This window comes from Equus asinus, chromosome 8 (assembly GCF_041296235.1).
Source record: "Equus asinus isolate D_3611 breed Donkey chromosome 8, EquAss-T2T_v2, whole genome shotgun sequence".
Classification (NCBI taxonomy): Eukaryota; Metazoa; Chordata; class Mammalia; order Perissodactyla; family Equidae; genus Equus; species Equus asinus.
Genome location: NC_091797.1, coordinates 26,989,110 through 27,007,990, shown reverse-complemented (window position 1 = coordinate 27,007,990; position 18,881 = coordinate 26,989,110). Strand labels below are relative to the sequence as shown.

The following is an 18,881-nucleotide window of genomic DNA, read 5'->3' as shown; positions in this document are numbered from 1 at the left end:
GAGTATTTTTATTTGAATAAATCAGCAGGAAGAGATTTCAAGGCCTAAGTTCAAAGCCCTTTCCCAATCTTTGTGATGCACAGTTATCAAAATAATGCTGAGAACAAAAAGTGACCTTTCTTTCTAATCTGTAGTCCTTGATGGCTTCTGGCTTTTCTTTTCTCAAGAAAATAGATTTTTTTCCTGATTATTAAAAATAATACATGTTCACATAAAAATACTCAGACAATACAGAAAAGTCTAAAGATGTGTGTCGGAAGCACCTAAAATTTCACCACTGAGATTCCTGTTCACCTCTCCATGAATATTCTTCTAGATACACACACTCACATACACACACAGATATTTTTATATAAAAAAAATTGGATAGTAATAGGCATGCTCTTTTCTCATCTGCCTTTCTCTCTCAACAATACATTGTGGACGTCTTGAAATGGCAGCAGACTCCCACTGTGTGGACGTTTGGCACTCTCAGCCTCTCTGACTCATGTTTTTTACTCTATTTCTCACCACCTTGCAGATGAGAGTGAATTGGTGGATGGGTCTGGGGGGTTGGCGGCACCAAGAGGGAGGTTCTACTTAGGACAGCATGTGCAGACAGATGCTGTGTAGACCTTGCAAGGTGCCAAGTCCACTCGACTGAGTCAGGGCTTGAGAGAAATAGGAAGCTCAAAATATTTTTAAAGACCGAAACTGCAAAAGATACGGGGTGATGGAATCAGTGGTAGGATTTGCATTCAGGGAGCACCTGCCACGTTGACCTCAGAGTAGGAGACATGCTGGCTGCTGATGGGGCTGCACACCCAGGAAAGATAAATTTGGGGGCCCAGGATTCGAGAAGCAGCATGGAGGGATATCTCCACCAGGGTTGGGGTGACTTCAAGAAGAAGAGTTTCAACTTTTTTCTTAGATTTATTTATACCCAATCTCTTTCTAAAAAGGTGTTATAGTAGCTTTCCACAAAGGACATATGTAAAAAGGTCAGGCAGCTAGAAATAGAAAACCAGAATCAGGGACAATTTCCATCTAAAGTGGAGGGCTGCACAAGGAAGGGCCCTGCATCTTCCGGCCCCTGTGGATGAGCTGGTGAGAAAAGCAGAATGATCCCAGAGGGGAAGACAAGCAGAGGATCCAGCTGATGTGAGCAAACACTGCACCAGAAATCAAACATCTAGATTGGCCTCCAGGTTCTTCCCCTTCCTAATTTTACGAGCTTTTTGAGCCTCAGTTTCCTCATCTGTAAACAGGAAAATAAAAATATCTGAGTCAACGTAAGTAAGTAACACGAGACTCTGTCCCCGTGAGACACCCAACATACTTGTATGGTTTACATTGGGACCTGCCCTTGGAGGGAGTCACTTTCATGGTGCACACACTGCACAACTGTGCCCCTGGGAACAGATAGTCATTAGAGGAGAAGTGGAAGAGAAGAACCAAGGAGGTACGTTTATGGTGCCTGCCAGCCCCCTACCCCTCCAAAGTGAGCTCACCCACAGCCTCTCTAGAAACAGCAGCTCCCAAGCAGCCATGTTTTATATCCATGACCTCTTCCTCCAATCTAGCTGATTGGATCAGGGGTGGCACCTGACCCAAGGGTGGCCAATGATGTATGTGTGACTAGACACAAAATGGTGGGCCAGTCCAATGGGCCCTTTCTCTAGAGAGGCTGAGTCAGTGAATGCTGGGAGCTGCCACTGGAAGGTTGTGAAAGAAAGTTCGAGTGGGAGTGGTCACAAGCCCAGAAGGCTGAAGTCATAAAGGAGCAGACACCATGAGTCAGGAAAGGAACTGTGTGGGTAAAAAGAAGCAGATGTTGGAAAGTGGCTGATTCATTTCAGGTGGTCATCTATTGCTGTTGCAACAAACTACCCCCAACCCCAGGCACTCAAAACAATTATTTTATTATATCCCATGATTTGTGGGTCAGGAATTTGGGCAGAGCTTGGCTGGGCAATTCTTCTATTCCATGTGGCATCGACAGAGGTATTTAGCTGGTGGATGGGCTTGTCTGGAAGGTCCAAGGTGGCTTCACTCCCACGTCTGGACCTTTGGAGGGAAGGCTGGGCTCAGCTGGGACAGTTATCTGCAGCCCCTCATGTGGCCTCGCCAGCATGTCAGTCTCTGTGGAGTTGGGCATCCTATATGGTGGTTCAGGGCTCCCAGAAAGGATGTTGCAAGAGGCCTGAGCTGAAGCTGCAAGACATCTTCAACTCAGAACGTCACATTCTGTTGTCCAAACAAGTCACTAAGACCAATCTAGATTCAAGGGGAAGGGAATTAGACTCTCCCTCTCTATAGGAAGGATAACAAAGGATTGGAGGCTATCTTTACTCTGCCAAGTAACCGCCATAAACTCCTAAAGCTACTTTGAATCCAGAATACCTATCTGGCTCAAGAAATCCATCCCTGTTATACAGCTTCTGCACTTAACTTTCTGAGAGTATCTGTCCCCTCGCAATAATGCTCCCATACTTGAATGAGCTTGAGTGGGTCTCTTCCTTGTACCCAATGAGCCGACCCAATGCAGTGGTAGATCTCAAGCTCTTAGAATAGAAATACCGCATGTGGCAGCAAGAAGTTACCCAAGATGTGAATTAATAAAGGTGCAGTCTTGTCACCTTTCTGAGCCTCAGTTTCCCCATCTGGAACATGGAAATGAAACCATCTGTTCTAACTACCTGAGGCATTGTAACCAAGTAACACGAAAGACTCTATTCCTCTCATTTGCCTGATCTCCCTGTAGTTCATATCATGACATCCACGCCCTTGATTTGGGGTCACTTTGAGACTGTTCAGGGGAGAGTGAATTTTCCTCATCACTGCTTGCTCCCGTGATCTTGGCAAGCTATTTCTCCTAAAGAAAACATAGGAGTAGATGGTTGAAATAAGTGCCCTTTAAGGACCCCCCAGCTCTGAGATTCTAGGACTCTGAGAGGTCTAGGAAAAAGGGAAAAGTTGGTGCAAAATGATTTCGGGGGAGAGCGGGCAGCTAACTGGTTGTGAATAAGGGAGGAAGCCCCTTGGGGCTGGTCCGGTGCCACAGCGGTTAAGTTCCCACGTTCCGTTTCTCGGCAGCCCGCAGTTCGCTGGTTCGGATCCCGGGTGTGGACATGGCATTGCTTAGCACACCATGCTGTAGTAGGCGTCCCACATATAAAGTAGAGGAAGATGGGCACAGGTGTTGGCTCAGGGCCAGTCTTCCTCAGCAAAAAGAGAAGTATTGGCAGCAGTTAGCTCAGGGCTAATCTTCTTTAAAAAAAAGGGGGGGGGGAGCCCCAAGCAGAGCGCAGAGTGGGGTTTGTGGGGCCAGGACAGGAACACAGAGATCATAAGGGGAGTAAGAGTGTGTAGGAGGGATGGTGGGGTTCGGTGCCAAGAAGGGAAAGGGCAAAGTTGGTACGGGCGGTTGACCAACCTTATTCCTCCTTCTTTGTCCTTCTTGCTCCTCCTTGGGCCTTCTAAGGTTTTTTTTTTGTTTTTACCTCTCTAGACCTTTCATACTCTGTTCCTTAGCTTGGAAGACTCCCTTGGCCCCAGGAGGTTAACTCCAATCACCCTTTAGGTCTCCCCTAAACGTCTCTTCTTTAGAGGAGTCTTGCCTGAAGCCCCAACCCACACAAGAACCTCCTCTTACCGTCTCACAGTGCCAATCTTCCTTCACGGTCCCACCTGTATCCATAACAATGCATTTCCTGGTGTAACTGTTGGCTTGATGTCCATCTCCCCCATTAAGCAGGAGCTTCTAGGAAGGCAGTATTCGGCTAGTATTTCTTGAAGGAACAAATGAATGAAGACACCTGACTTCATGGGGTTGGAGACCAAGACGCAGATCCCCACTGTCCAGGTGGCAGAGCAGGATCCATGATAGCAGGTGCCAAAGAGAAGAAGGGCTTCCCCCCAGGGGCCTGAGAGGAGCCCCCAGCCGCTCCCCCGCTCCCCCTCCCAGCCTGCCCGCCCACCGCCGACACACACAGCGACCCAGAGCGCTAGAACACTTCAGCTTTATTGATTGAAACAACCGCGTCCGCGACTAGAGGTTACATTTGAGGGTTTAGGGGGTCAAAGAGGGACAAAAAGGGGACAGAGGCTGGGGTGGAGACAGAGAGCAAGGCAAAGGGGTGAGGATGGGGTCATGTGACTAAAACAACCCCAATACCTTTCACCCGTTAATGAGGGTCTCCTGTTGTGCTTTTACCTTGTTGGGGGGGGGGGGCCTGGGCATGGGGGCTTGGCTTTTCTCCCAAGTCTTTGAGGCCTCGGGCTGGAGCAGTCCCCTCCTTCCCCTGCCCCTTCTCCTGGGTTGGGGATAAAGGCCTTGGTGAGCTGGCCACCCTGGGGCAGGAAGGATGCTTGGAGACCACTGGGGCAGAGAGGCAGCAGAGCTGGGCTGAGATGGTGATTATGTGGGCGGCTGGGAGGAGGGAGAGAGGTGCCAGGAGGGAGGGCATTCCCAGTAGGGCCCCCAGGAAATGAATGCAGGCGACATGAGGGAGAGTGGGTGGCAGTGAGCAAGTGCCATCTCTCTGGACCTCTGCTTTCTCGCCTGTGCAGTGGGGGCACTGGATTAGATGGTCTCTAAGGTCCCTTCCAGTTCTAAGGGTCAAGGAGGCCCCAGGAAAGAGTGGTTCTTCTGCCCCGGCACACACACACACCCTCACACACACCTTCACACACACAACCTCACAAACACAGAACACTGACTCAATAGGGAGGGGTGTGCTACCCTGCCTTCGGAAGCAAGGAGGGCTCCCCTGAACCCAGAACCTCAAACAGTGGCCCTACAGAGACCCTCCAGAGCAGGTTCACCCACCCCATTCCTGAGGACAGACCCTGGAAATGCCCTCTACGTCCCTGGAGCTGTCCAGGGAGAGGAAAACACAAGGATTTGCACATCCCCCTCCAGCCCTCCTGGTCCTAGGAAGTCGACAGGATGAGGACATAGACACATTGAGCTTCATTCCCAGCCCAGGCTTGTGTGAAGACAGGGGAGGGGAGGGAAATAGAGTCCCTCCTATCTGGAGCCTGGACAGCAGCGACAGCCAATGTGGGCAGAGGGAGGCAGCCTCCACGTGTCACCCAGGCCTGACCTGGGGTGGGAGGGGTGGTGGCCTGGAATGAGAGGCCAGAATTGGAGGCAGGGAGATGGTACATCTCCCAGTGCAGGGCCCCCAGTAACATCTGTACCAGCACCCAGAGACAGGGCAGTCTGACCAAGCTCCTTGTCGCTGCCTGGCAGGAGACCCCAGGGGCAGTGACCAGAAGTACTACAGGGCTGTAGTACAGCCACGGCTGTAGTACCTGGCTTCCAAGGCTGGCTCCACCCCAAGTGGCTGTGCGACTTCAAGCAGTCCCTTTCCTCCTCTGGGCTTCACCTTCCTCATTTACACTGGGAGAGGTTCAGACCTCTGAGGCCCTTCCCAGCACGGACAACCAGAGCCAGGACTTTCGCGGAGCACAGGGAGAAAGGAGACTGCATGGGAACAAGGTGTCAGGGCTCTCCCAGAGAGGGCAAAGGAGGGAGGAGCATCCGGGAGGAGGGGCTTGGTCTGCAGACTTAGCTCAGCTCCCCAGGTGGCTGTCTGTGGTCCCAGGGGCAGGACAGTCAAGCTGAGACTGCCCCTCTCCTAACTGTATGGCACCTGGCCCTAGGAGTCCCTTTCTCCCCCAGATGCCAGCCTGGAGGGGACAGGGATGAAGGAACCCCAACACCCTGAGGGTTAGACTCCCCATTTTAAGGCCACAAAATGCCTCAGCCACCCTGACCCAGAGGGCGAGACTGCCACTGGGGAGATGCACTGGATCCAGCCAGCCTGGTCTCCCCTGGGCTGGGGGTCTTCAAGGGCCACCTACCAACGCACAGACGCTGACACCCACTGGCACAGAAAGACACACACAGCACAGGCAACACTGATACAGAGGTGTTGACTCACAGGCACACACAGACACACAAACACTGACACACAAGTCACCCAGAGACATACTCATTCCTTGCAGACTCCCTGATACGCACACACACACACACACACAGACTGGGACACCCCTAAGCGCTCACATCACACACTGTTAGTGTTAGCACGCACTGACACCCACACCCCCTGCAGACCTGCCAGCACACACAGGCACACACACCAACCTCACCCATCCGCACATGAGGACCAAGGACCTCGGCGTCGCACTCAGGCACACCATGTTAACGTAGGTCAAGCCACCCTCAAACCAGGGCTGCCCCTGGCCCACTGTGACCTCTCCCCAGCAGTGCTCCCTGTCACTCCCCCACCTTGCACTCTTTGTCCCTGTGACCATGTCCCCTCTCCCCAAACAGACCAGGAACTCAGGGGCCACGTGTGTGCAGTTCAGCTCAGCGGACACACACTGAGCACCTTTTCTGCCTCTGGCTCTATGGATATGGAGATGAACAGGAGAGACAGGGTCCCCATCATGGAGCCGCCAGGGCAGGGGACAGATTTATTCAAAGGTCATCCAAAGGAAGTAGGCATGGGGAGCCACGAAGCCCCAAGGAGGAAGCACTCCAGGCTATTCATCTCTGGATCTCTAGCACCCACTCCAGTGAGGGCACAGAGGAAGCATCGGCAGGCAACAGGCCAGTGGTTCCCCCTCTTGGGTTCTCCTGAGGCACTTTTAAACATTTCTGGTGCCAGGCTGCACTCTAGTCCAGTTAAATCAGGAGCTCTGGGGTGGTACCCAAGCATTGGTGCTTTCTAAGGGACCCTCTATGGTTCTACTCTGCAGCCGGGACTGGGAACCACTGGTTTATATAATCCATTCCACTGGGCAAAGCCGCTGAGTGATTTCCATAATAGGCCCACATGTGCTGGGCATGAGGGTGGGAGGGGATGGGGAGAGGGTTGGAAGGTTCAGAGGAGGAGCTCACAGTCTAGTTGGGGCAAGAGACCCTGCACAGATGGGACAATTAAGGAACAATACCCTGCAGACACAATGGAAGCGTATTCTGGAAACCTAGAGCCACTCATTTCGGACAGAGGCCTTGGCTGGGCCAGGAAGGCAGCCAGGCTGGTCCAGTGTCAGGAGGCCTGGCTCCAGCCCTGGCCCAGCCACTCGCCAGCTGTTGGTGATGATGATCTCCCAGGCCTGGCAGAGCGCTGAGATGGGCAGCGTTTGCTTTGGTTCCCTGCCTGCCTCCTGGTATTGCAGTGCTGCCTCTTCTCCGCAGCTGTCCCATCGAATGCTCCAGGAGGAGTCCTGTGACACCCCCAGCACAGGTGCTTGCATTTCAGCAGGGTCATCTGTAAGCTCTCTGTTATCCATAGGGAATGAAAGGTGGAAATCCACGTGGCAGCAGGCAGCCTGAGACCACAGGATAGGGCTGGAAGTGGTATATTTGGCCAGCACCCCACAAACATTCATGTCACTGATGAAGATGGACATGCATGCTGACATACACAGGTACTCACAGAGATGGGGTGTAGACCCAGCCTCATAGATGAATATGTATCATTGCACACGCAGACTCATATTTACACACACTCCTGCCGAGAGATGTACCCATAGTGCTACATAGACACAAAGGGGCCCACACTCATGCACACACGTGTATGCACACACATAGAAACATGGCCACATGCACACATACGTGAAGACTCATCCTGGAAGGGGCTGGGCCTCCTCTCTCCCATGGAGAGCTGGGTGGGGGGCTCAGAGGTGATGTTAAAGAGGAGAGGTCTGGACCCCATCATGCCCGTCTCAGGCTCCCAGCCCAGGACCCAAGGACAGGGAGCCCTTTCACAGCTCAGGGCATGTGGCTCAGCTCCCAGGGAACATGGGGCCAGCAAGTGCCCCACCCTCCACCCCCAGCTCTACATACCCCTCCTCCTTCATTGACCCAGGGTGGGAAGAGAACAGCCAACTAAAGAATGCTTTTCAGTGGAAGGGGCAGGGCACCCCCCTACACACACCCTCCTATCTAGGGCGTCCCTTTATGCCAAGTATATAAGAAACGGAGGCTCCACTCTACTCCCAAATTCAGTGCCCCATATGAGGGGGGAGTGAAATCAAGAAAGCAGGCCTTCTCCTCTGCCCCTCTCAAGTCAAGCCTCACCCCAGAAAATGGCCTGGCCACTACTCCCCTGGCTTCTCGGAGATGCAGCTGGGGGCTGAGGCGAGGCCAGCCAACCAGGGCGGGGACTGTGCTCTCAGGAATCCAGCTGCCTGCAGGGTAGGGTTGAGGTGGGATGGGGTCGGGGGAAGGTATCAGTCTTCAGACTGCCCAGGCCCAAGACCTTGTGCTGGGTCCCTTGGAAGGGGCACAGTGAGGGGGGAATATGACATCCTAGGGACAGGTCAGGGGATCTGGGTGACCTGCGGGCTCACCTTCCAGCCCTCACCCTAGGAGCAGAGCTGCATGCAGCAGGTGCCTCACCTTCCTCATCGTCCCCTGCACAGGGACACTCACAGAGCTCACAAAGTCCCACCTGGCGCCCTCTGACCCTGGCCTCCCCTATTCCAGAGAGTCCCAGAATCCGGCCAAGGGTGGGGCTCCCACATCTGCTCCCCTTCTGGCTCCCTCTGGTAAAGCCACTGGCTGGAGCTGAGCCTTGAGTTAGGGACCGGGAAGGGCAGAAACACACCACAGGTGCAGCCAGGACAAGGCCTATGTGGCGCCGAGGTCCTTGGGGTGGCAGACGCCATTCAGACGAGTCCCCTGTCTCCGCAGTAAAGAAGGTGCTGGCAGGTCGGATAGAAACTTGTGCTTTAATATATCTCTGCGTGTGTGAGTGTAGGTGTGTGAGCGTGTGCGTATGTCGAACGACTGTCTCCAGGGCCTTAGTGCCGGGCCTCTGTCCTTGTTTTCTGCTCATCTTCGCAGCCAACGCAGGCCCCCTTCCTGGCGGGCCAGCCCTGCCCCTGGGCACCCCGGCTGGCGGGGTCAGTCTTTGGTACGATGTGGACACTTTGGTGTGCCGGGGGCGGGGTGGGGGGGCCACACAGCTCTCATCATCTCTGCAACGCCAAGAGAAAGATGGCCATAGGCCCCCAGAGCTGCGGGCAGGGCCGGCGAGGGGCTCCACTGCCCGGCATCACCACCACTGCGACGGGAGAGAGAAGGGAGACAGGCCGGGGCTCTGGTCAGCCCGGCAGGGCCAGGGCATAGTGGGCAGGCTGTGGGAGGTCCTGCTACACCCCCCACCCCCCGCCTGGGCATCTGAAGGTGGACACTGCCCTCAACGCACACAGACATGCTCGTAAGCACAGCCGTGAGGTGGTGTGGTGTGGGTGTTAACTCAGCCTGCTGGGGTCCAAATTCTGGCTCTGCAGCTAAGACAGGGAGCAATTTACTCAACCTCAGTGGGCCTCAGTTTCCTCATCTGTAAAATGAGTCTAATGTAAGAGCTACCCCAGAGTACTGCTGTGAGGATTAAAGGAGGTCATGCACACACGGGGTTTTGTACCTTGCCTTGTACATAGTAATCGCTAAGTAAACTCAAGCTGTTATTGCAAACAACTGGCCCCAGGGTGGGGGCACACATTCACCTCTGGACCCACACACACAGAGCCACAGGAGGCACTCTGGACTGTAATTAGCTCAGCTAGCTCTCAGGGGGTCAGGCGCTGGTCCTTTCACTGTCCTATACATGTCCCATAGCCTGAGCCAGAATGGGGTCCAAGTGTTCACATAGTCACCGACACATGCATCCCATCACCCAGCCACTCTGAATCCTCATTCAGATACAAACACCCTCCCCCGAAACAGACAGGTGCCCACCCCCCACCCCAGATTCGGCTCCCCCACCCCCTCCCGTCTTGCACCTTTATTGGGATCCATCTGCTTCCGGGGACACTCCCCCTTCTTCAGTGTGACATCGTCTATGGCGATATCCCCCAGGTAGCCTGAACCTCGAACCCCCTCAAAAATAATCTGGGGTGGAGTCAGAGAGCAGGGAGCAGAGGTTAGGAGGTTCTGCACCAGAGGCCCCTCCGTCCTTCCCCGCAGCCTTCCTGGAAGTCTTCGCATACCCTGCCTGCTTTCCTCCTGGCTCCCAAGAACAAGCACGGGGCCTTCCTAAGTGCTTCCTGGCCAGAGCGACAGCCCAAGGGCTGGGAGAGCCTAGGAGGAGGTTCTGGGCCTAGTATACTCACCTGGAAGGGTCCGCTGGGGTTGATGGGCACATGGGCCTGCTGCCACACATTGCCCTTATTGCCACTGAGGGACCAGGCGTGCGTGTCCAGGGCCCCTTTATTCCGGGACCGCACCAGGAGGTTGAGGGAGCCTGCGGGGAGTGTGAAGAGAGGGGAGCAGTGAGGTCTGGACAAGGACACTTTACCCTTCCACATCCACCAATACCCCTCTCCCACCACTGCCCACAGCACTGTCCCCGGTGGATGGGACCTTCTCCCCATCGCAGACCGGTTCATTGTCCCATTATCCCAGGGGGGACTTCAACATAGGAAAGAGAGAGACAATAGCAGGGTTTCAGTTCATCAACACAATCTGCAAGTTTTCATTTCTTCCCTTCCTTCCTAATCAGCTAATCCCCCATCCCTGAAACACACACACAAACACACACACACACACACACACACACACACACTCATACCACCCTTCCCCCTCTAGACAGGGGAGTTGTCCCAGGACAGTGGGGCCTATATCTGAGTGCAGAGCAGGAGTCCCAAAGTGTGCAATGCATACCCCTGGTGGCACCTGGTACATGATTTCTGGAGGGACAGGAACAGACTTTCCATTTTTAATACTCAAGGTGGGTGTAGGGGGGTGAGCGGAATGGGTGAAGGGAGCCAAAAGGTACAAACTTCCAGTTATAAGATAAATAAGTCCTGGGGATGTAATGTACAGCATGGTGATTATAGTTAATAACACCGTATTGCGTATCTGAAAGTTACTGAGAGTAAAATTTCTCATGCCCCTCAAAAAGATTCTGTAACTATGTATGGTGACAGATATTAACTAGACTTATTATGGTGATCATTTCACAATATATACAGACATTGAACCATTATGTTGTATACCTGAAACTAATATAATGTTGTATGTCAATTATACCTCAATAAAAAAATGTTAATTCTTATATGTATGTTTTAAGAGGTGAATAAAGCTAGGCTTCAAACCCGTGATTTCTCTAATATTGATGCTTAGGACACAAGTAAGAAAAAAGAGTGAGCTGGAGCCTGTCTGCCCACAGCCACAGGGCCCTGGAATTTTGGAAGTGCTGAGGGGTACTGGGAGAGAAGGATGGGATCAAGGCTTGGCGAGGAGCACCCAGGCAATGTCAGTGCCCACCCCTCAGCTCTTCCAGCCCACCTCGAGCCCCCAGTGACAGGAAAGACCTGGCTCCAAGGGAAGGGGAATCAATCTTAGGTGACACCTGGTGGCTGGCATTTCCATGGTACTGCCCACAGACAAAGCCACACCATCTGTGACACCAGATAGACAGACCCCCAGTGGGGGAGAGGCACCAAATTTTACCTGCCTGAGACGAAAGGAGTTGGCTTGGACCAAAGAAAGTCAGTGAGACACAAGGTCTGGGGACAGCTGGTGCCCAGAGCTGGTAGGGTGGGAGGGGAGGGGAGAGGACGGACGAGGACAGCAAAAAACATCCTTCTCCCCAGCAGCAGACCCGGGCCTGGGTGAGGAGCTTGCCAAACGTTCAAGGTACGTGGGGAACCTTCACCAGCTGATGGGGCCGTGCAAGGGTGACTCCCAGCGCCCCACAGTCCAGGAAGTGCCACACCAGCTTAGGCAGGGCTCAAACCCCAGTGCCTTTCAGGATCCCAGCCAGCCCCAAAGGGACCTCTCTCTCTCTTTCCCCTCCTGGAGATCTTTCCCTTGTTCCTATCTCCCTGGGGTCCAGCCTCAATCCCCATACCTTTTCTTCCTCCTCCACCACCCTTCCCCAAAGGCCCTAGTGAGGGAACTCCACGTTTTCACTGCTCAAACGAAAATTGAATTTCTGCCTTCATCAGCTCCAAGATCTCCCCTGCTTCCTGACAGCCTTTCACAGGGGTCAGAGCCTTCAACCTCCATTAAGGGTTGGCCTGCTCACCACATTCTCTACCATCCTCACCATCTCCAAAGTCAAACCTGGACATACCCCAGCTTCCCGGCCTCAGGGCTTTTGCTCCGGTTGTTCCCACTGCTTGAGATGCCCTCCTCTATCATGTTCCCGTGGCCAAGTCCTTCTCATGCTTCAAGGCCTCTGAAACGTCACCTCCTCCAAGAAGTCTTCCCAGGCTTGAGCTGGGAGTCTCCTATCCTTCGTGTGAACTGAGTCCTCAAACTGCAGCTCCCGGGCCCTGACTGCCCTGCTCTGCGATGCGGCAGTTATGGGCATTCCCATCTTCTCCGCCTGTTTGACTCCTTGAGGGAACGTCTCCATCAAATTCCTATCCGTTCTCAATATTAAGTGCTGAATGAAGAACTTTCCATGACTGTCATCCGGACTGAAGAAGGACTTCCACAGAATCTCAGGGTGAGAAGTTACCTCAGGGTTCATCAAGCCCAGACCTCCCTATCATTCATTTGTTCATTCATTCAACTAATTGCCAGGCACTGTTCTAGGCACTAGACATACATCTGTGAATAAGAGGAAGACCCCTGCCCTCATGGGGCTTAGACTCTCTTGGTGGTAAGCATTAAAAACACAGGGAAAGAGTTAGAGGGGTCTTTTAGATGGGGCTGTCGGGGACCTCTCTGAGGAGATCTGAAGGAGGGGAAGGGAAGAATGTTCCAGGCCAGGGGAAGATCATGAGCAAAGGCATCTAAAGCAGGAAGCTGCCTCAGTATTTGAGGAAAGCTGTGTGCTCCAGCCGAGTGAAGTGACGCAAGGGGGAGGGGGGGTGGCGACAGAGAAGCAGGCAGGGCCGGATCAGGTACGGGAGGCCTGGAGAAGATGGTGATGGAAGGGGACAGAGCAGGGGAGTAACATGACCTGGGACAGGGGTCCCCTCCACAGCATCCTTGCCCGACAGTCTTCTTGTCGAGGGACAGGATGGCCCACTCCTGTGCTGGGCAGATCTGACGCCTACAGGGTCTTCCTAGGTAGAATTCAAATCTGCCTCCGCCAGGAAGCTTTCACTGACTGGTGTTTGTTCTACCCCGCTGGGGACACTGAGCAAGCTCTGGAGCACAGACCACTCCTCGGGGGAGTCTCTGCATCCCAGCTCATAAGGCCTGATCTCCTGCGGCCACGCTGGACCCAGCTGGGACCCCAGTGCCCTTCCTAAGCTTAGGATAAAGTGACCAACTGTCCTGGTTTGCCTGGGATATGGGACTTTTGGTGTAAAAACTTGGAATTGGTTTGAATTGGTTACTCCAGCTGGGGAAGCCAGATGGAAATGAGGGGGCTGGGCAGGGTAGGGCAGGACAGTCCTGGTCACCCACCCCACCTACCCCACAGGAAGCTTCTCATGAAGTCCAGACCCAGCCACAGGCAAAGTGGTCTGTGTGGATGGCCTGGGGGCCCCAACGGATGCAGAACCTTCCATCCCACCCCATTCTAGTTCATCAGTTCTGCTCGATCCCTTACTCTAGCTGCAGAGACTTCTCCATAATGAGCCTTTACTCTTGCTTAAGTCCCTTCCTCTACAGTGCAGCTGAGGAAAACAATGAAGCTTTCTGTGGCCTGATGAGGCACGATCACCAAGATGTTCGGTTCAGAGGGAAAAGCCAGGCACAGAACAGTGTGTGTAAAATGGTAGAAAACAGAATATATATGTAGTGGTTTCTATCTGCATAAAGTATTTCTGGAAATTTGCCTCTGAGGAGGGGCTCTAGGTAGCAGGAGGCCTGGGATGGAGGCGGCCTTTCATTATGCACCTTTTGTACATTTTGACCTAGCAAAATATATTACTTTTCCCATAAATATGTAAACAAGCAAATAAATAAATAAAAAGTTTTAAATTGTTAATTCCTCAGCAGAGTCTTCCATAATCAGGGCCCCAAGTCAGTCAAGTCTCCCTGTTACCAGCTGTCTCAGCCCTGTCCTTTTGTGTCACGGTGGTCACTAAGGCCTATCTGGTGCAATTAGTTATTTAATGTCTGTCTCTCCCACTTGACTGTAGGTGCCAAGCGGACGGGAAACTTGTCCACTCCGTTCTCTGCAGCAGCTGATGCCTGGCACTGAGCAGGGGCTCCAGAGGTGATGGCTGGCCTGATGAGTTCATTGATCCATGTGACACTCCTGCCAGTGCCATCGCTTCCCAAGGGGCATTCCTTAGGGTCATGCCCACACTTAGGAAGCAGGACTTCCTCTCACCGCTCCCAAAGCAGCACCCTTCTAACCTTGTGTTTAGGGCTTGGGAGAGTCAGACAGACTTGGGTTGCTGTGTGATCTTGGCCAAATGCTTAACCTCTCAGATTTACATGGTAACATCCTTCACCTGGTGGTTGTGAGGGTTAATGAGACCACAGACGCAGAGCACCCAGGATGGCACCTGGCACCTGGCAGGCACTCAATACATGCAACCTCTTAGCTGTCTTCTTGATCCCTTCCAAAAACTTAAATCTCATCCTGCTGGAGCCGTTTGTTTTGCAGACTCAGGAAGCCTCGACTGTCTCAAAACCTCAGACAAGCTGGCTCTGGATGTCCCCCCTTACCCAGATTCTGCTCACACCCCTACAAGGATCTGTGACTCAGCCAAGCTGGGAAGCCCAGGCCTCACCCGGGCCAATCCCCAGCCTCCTATGGAGCCTCCCCTCCAGCCCCCCGCACACACTCGGGCAGACTACCTGGTCCCCCGACTCACCGATGTGCTTCCCATACATGTGGTAGAAGAAGGAGACGCAGTAGAACTTGGCGCTGGCGTTGTACAGGGGACTCACCAACCGCGCACGGTCCCCCAGCTCCCGGGGCCTGGACGTCTCAATGAACATGTAGTAGCCTGCAGGGAGGGGGAGATGCGCCAACAGCCCCCTCTTCACCCCACCCAGGCCTCTTTCCACCCGATTCCTTCTCTACCTTAGCCTCAGCTGTCTGAATCCCAGGTGCCTCACCCCAGCCACCCTGTTCTCCCTGCCTCACAGCACAGGAGTCTGGGCCATGTTCATGAGTCCTTAGCTCCACTGCAGCTGCTCCTCTTCCTGATCCTCTCAGGACAGAGCTGTGTCCCCCTCAGACCGGGGCTCCCTGAGGGCGGGGCCGCATCTCCCCTCAGACTGGGGCTCCCTGGGGCTAGACCCCTCCCTGAAGCAGTCCTCCATTCCCAGCAGCAGGCCATGTCCTCACCCTCTGGAGTGCCGCTGATGTCAGTGGGGGGACCAGTGTTGGGAGAGCGTTTGGGGTTCTGGGTGAGGGCGTTCTGCCGTGTCCAGTCAAAGTTGTCTGTCAGGTCCTGGGTGTAGCCACAGATTTTCTCATCCTCAAAGTGACAGGTGTTGTCTGCATTGGGGCGGGGAGGGGGTGGGGGTGAGACAAAGAGGTCAGCCCCCTCAGGCCCTCTGGACTGGCTTCACCCTCCTTGTCCCCCCAAGGCAGCTCCCAAGCATCCAAGCAGTGGGCCCAGGATTCCAGGGCTTTGAAATCAGGCAGTGGGGCCCCTGACAAATCTGTTCCTGGAACAGGACTTCTTAACCATTTTTGTGCCACAGACCCTTCTGGCATCAAGTGAAGTTAAGGACCTCATCTCAGAATAATGACTTTAGACGCATAAAATGAAATGCATAGGGTTACAAAGGAAATCAATTATACTGAAACACATTTGTCAAAATATTTTTAAAAAACAAAGGTGTGATATAATAATAAGGGGACTTCTTTATTATCTAATAACGTCACAAGATCTAGTGTCAGGTCTAATAGTTACCATAGTTTTAAAATACTAATGACTGTAAATGACATTCAGAGATCGCTGCAACAACTTCAAGGTGATGTGAGAACATTGGATTTCTCCTAATGACAAAGTCACGGGTAGTGATTACACTACTGTGGTTAGTTGCCTGCATTCATCATTGAAGGAGACGTTAAATTTCCACTAGAAATTAGGGAAAATAAAGAAGTCATTGTATGCCCTTCCAGGTTCTAGGTTCATGACCCCCTGAATTCTACACACAGATCCTTTAGTGGTCCATGGATCTCAGATTAATGATCCCTGCCCCAGAGAACAGAGGATGTGGATTAGCCTGGCCTCTCCATCTTTCTTTTGGGGACAGTGAACGGTGCTGAGTGAGGATGAAAGGCCCTGAGTTAGAGGTGTCCCTCCTACTCCACCCCTGTCCCCCGCCTTTAAGATCCAGAATAAAGCCTGGATGCAAACATCCCCAAGCCCAGCACTGCTCCTTTCTGCTTCTCCTTCCAGCTGCTGCTCTCCACCCCGTTTTCTCTCTGGGTATCTCTTGGGGTTCCCTCCTCCCACCAGGGGAGCCCTTGTGTCCTTAAAGGGAAAGAGAGTTGTGGGGGGTGGGGAGGTATCTCACCTGATAGGTTGGGAGAGTTGATGGCTGAGAAAGCAAGCAGGAAAACCAGTCAGAACTGAGCTATGGGACTATGCAGAGGGTTCCCAAGCTTGGGACCAGGGCACAGGGTCCCCAGAGCCAGGACTGGGACCCAGAGGGGCCTGGGCGGCAGTGATGGAGTAGGACACTGCACAGTGGGGATCCCCAAGCTCAGGAACCATATGGGGAGTGTGGAGGGGGTTCCCTGGGCATAAGATGGGCCCACCTTACCACCACCACCACCTACGCTCCGTGTAGTGGATGATGCGGGAGGCCATGTCACCAGCCCCGAAGGTGGTATAGGGCGTAAGGCGGACCTCATAGCTGTGGGGCACGCGGAGGTCAGTCAGGATGTACTCCAGCAGCTGTCCCTTCTCCACGCGCCGCACCGGGATGGCCTTCACCATGGTGTTGTGCTGATTCAACTGTAGATACAGGGAGTCCCCAGATGCCCGGCAGGCCACGTCCCCCACCAGAGCACCAGCCCAAGCCTTGGTGTGACTTGGGGGTGGGGGGTGGTCAGTGTCGGGCAGCGGAAAGAGAAAGGACTAGGAAGCCTGGCCCTCAATTTCCTCATCCGTGAGACAGGACAATCACCCCTTCCATGCCTACCTCCCAGGGCTGTCTTAACAATAAGTGATAACAGCAGATATTGAACAATTAATGCATTCTGGGCACTGTTCAAAGTGATTTGCCATTACTAACTCATTTAAGCCTCAGAATAATGATCCTATGAGGTGGAATACTATAATTACTCCCATTTTACAAATAAGGAAACTGAGGCCAAACAGATGTAGATTGCCCAAGTTCACACAGAGCTGGATTCTGGCCTAGGCAGTCTGCCTCAGAGTCACACTCTCACCCTCCACACCAACTGCCCCTTGGCCTGGGCAGAGCCACATGAAATTAGACTGGACATGAGACCAGCAGGGTGGCTTTGGCATTGCATTCTAGAAACTCTGTGGATGAGACTGACCTCTCGGCCTTCAGCTCCTGACCCCAGGTAGATTCTGTGTTTTATAAGTGGCTCTGCCCCCATCCTCCTGTATGAACCCAGTGGACCTCTGTCCAATTCTCAGGGCTGTGCCGAGAGCGTGAGTCCAGAGGGGACAAGGCCCTAGCGCCTCCTAACTCCTGCTGCTGTTCCAGAACACTTTCTCCCTGGCTCTGAGGAGTTGTTTATAAGACAGTCAATGTATCCAAGCCCTGTCTCCAACTCCTTCCCCTGGCTTGAGGAGCATTCCCAGGGTCACCCTGCACCCAGGCCTTGTCCCTCTCAGCCCACCTGGCGGACACTGAGTCTGTAGTTGAGTACAGGGTCGACGGCGTCAGGCTCCCTCTGGGTCCACTGCAGCACGTAGGAGTAGTTCTTGGACAGCTTGTGGCTGCGGGTGGGGTTGGGGGTGTCGAAGTAAAACTCCGGGCTGTAGGCTTTGGCTGAGAGGGCGGGGAGGGGAGCATGGGGCCATGGAGGGTGGGGGATGGAGAGAGACACAGAGAGAGGAGGCACAGGAGAGGGAGAGAGAAGAGGATGGGGTGGAACAGAGAGAGGGGATGGGGGAGACAAAAAGAGAAAGGGAATATTGTGAGGAGAGGAGAAGAGGGGAGAGGAGATGGAGGAGGATGAGGGCGGGGTAGGAGGGAAGGTGGGAGATGGGGAAAAGGGAGATTGGGAATTCCAAGAGGTGGCATTGATGAGAACAGAGAGGAAAGGCCAAGGACAGGACAGAGAAAAGAGAAATTGGGGAAGACACAGAGAAGGGATATTAGAGCAGACACAGGAGGAGAAGATTGGGGGAAAGGCATGAAAAATGGTTAGGATATTGAGGTAGAAGGAAGATAAGAGAGAGGAGACGGATAGAGAGAGGCAAAAAAGGTGGGGAGACAGGGAAAGTGTGGGAGAACAGGGGAGAGGGGGAGGAGGTGGGAAATGTCACAGGGGCTTCTGGCTGGCAGGGCTGGGTGGGCTGGGGAGGGGCTGGGGAGGTGGCCAGAGGCATGTGGTCCTAGGCCTGGGCCCCCGAGCCAGGAGATTCAAACAAGAGCTAAAGGTGCCCCAGTCAGGCAGGCGCTGTGGGGAGCGCTGGCGTGCAGTGGCGTGGGGGACAGGCAAGCCTGGGCTCTCCTCTGGGTCACTGCCACCAGCTCTGACAGGGAACCGGCTCTCCCGAACGAACGGAGGAACAGAGGAGGGGGCTTCAGCAACCTGTCGGGCCCTCTCAGTTCCCCTCGGCCCTCAGCACAACCTCCACCCCTTTCTGATCCACCCACGCCCGTCTGCAGCCCTAGACAGCCCCCCGGAAATGACTTGATGAAGAGATGGGGCTGAGAGGGATTTCTGGGCACCCAGGTGCCTGAACCTCTAGAGTGACAGCTCAGGAAATGTGTGCTGGCTGGCCCAGCGCCACCCACGACCTTCCAGAGAAGCTGGTGAGGGGCGTCTTCTCTCCTCCAAGCTACAGCT

General features: G+C 53.7%; 1 protein-coding gene across 3 annotated transcripts in view; it reads right to left on the bottom strand.

The window, feature by feature from the left end:
* Positions 1 to 8,712: 8,712 nt before the first annotated feature.
* MDGA1 (MAM domain containing glycosylphosphatidylinositol anchor 1) overlaps positions 8,713 to 18,881 on the bottom strand; it is a 56,947-nt gene continuing 46,778 nt past the window's right edge. For 2 of the 3 annotated variants that reach the window (XM_044776605.2, XM_070514990.1), the window contains 8 exons: positions 17,703 to 17,854; positions 16,665 to 16,842; positions 16,400 to 16,423; positions 15,216 to 15,368; positions 14,737 to 14,871; positions 10,117 to 10,247; positions 9,787 to 9,895; positions 8,713 to 9,065 (listed from right to left, as the gene is read on the bottom strand). In XM_044776605.2, coding sequence (XP_044632540.1) covers positions 8,974 to 9,065; positions 9,787 to 9,895; positions 10,117 to 10,247; positions 14,737 to 14,871; positions 15,216 to 15,368; positions 16,400 to 16,423; positions 16,665 to 16,842; positions 17,703 to 17,854 — 974 coding nt within the window. In that variant the 3' untranslated portion in view covers positions 8,713 to 8,973. The remainder of the gene's footprint in view (positions 9,066 to 9,786; positions 9,896 to 10,116; positions 10,248 to 14,736; positions 14,872 to 15,215; positions 15,369 to 16,399; positions 16,424 to 16,664; positions 16,843 to 17,702; positions 17,855 to 18,881) is intronic. The other variant, XM_070514989.1, reaches the window with a different exon arrangement.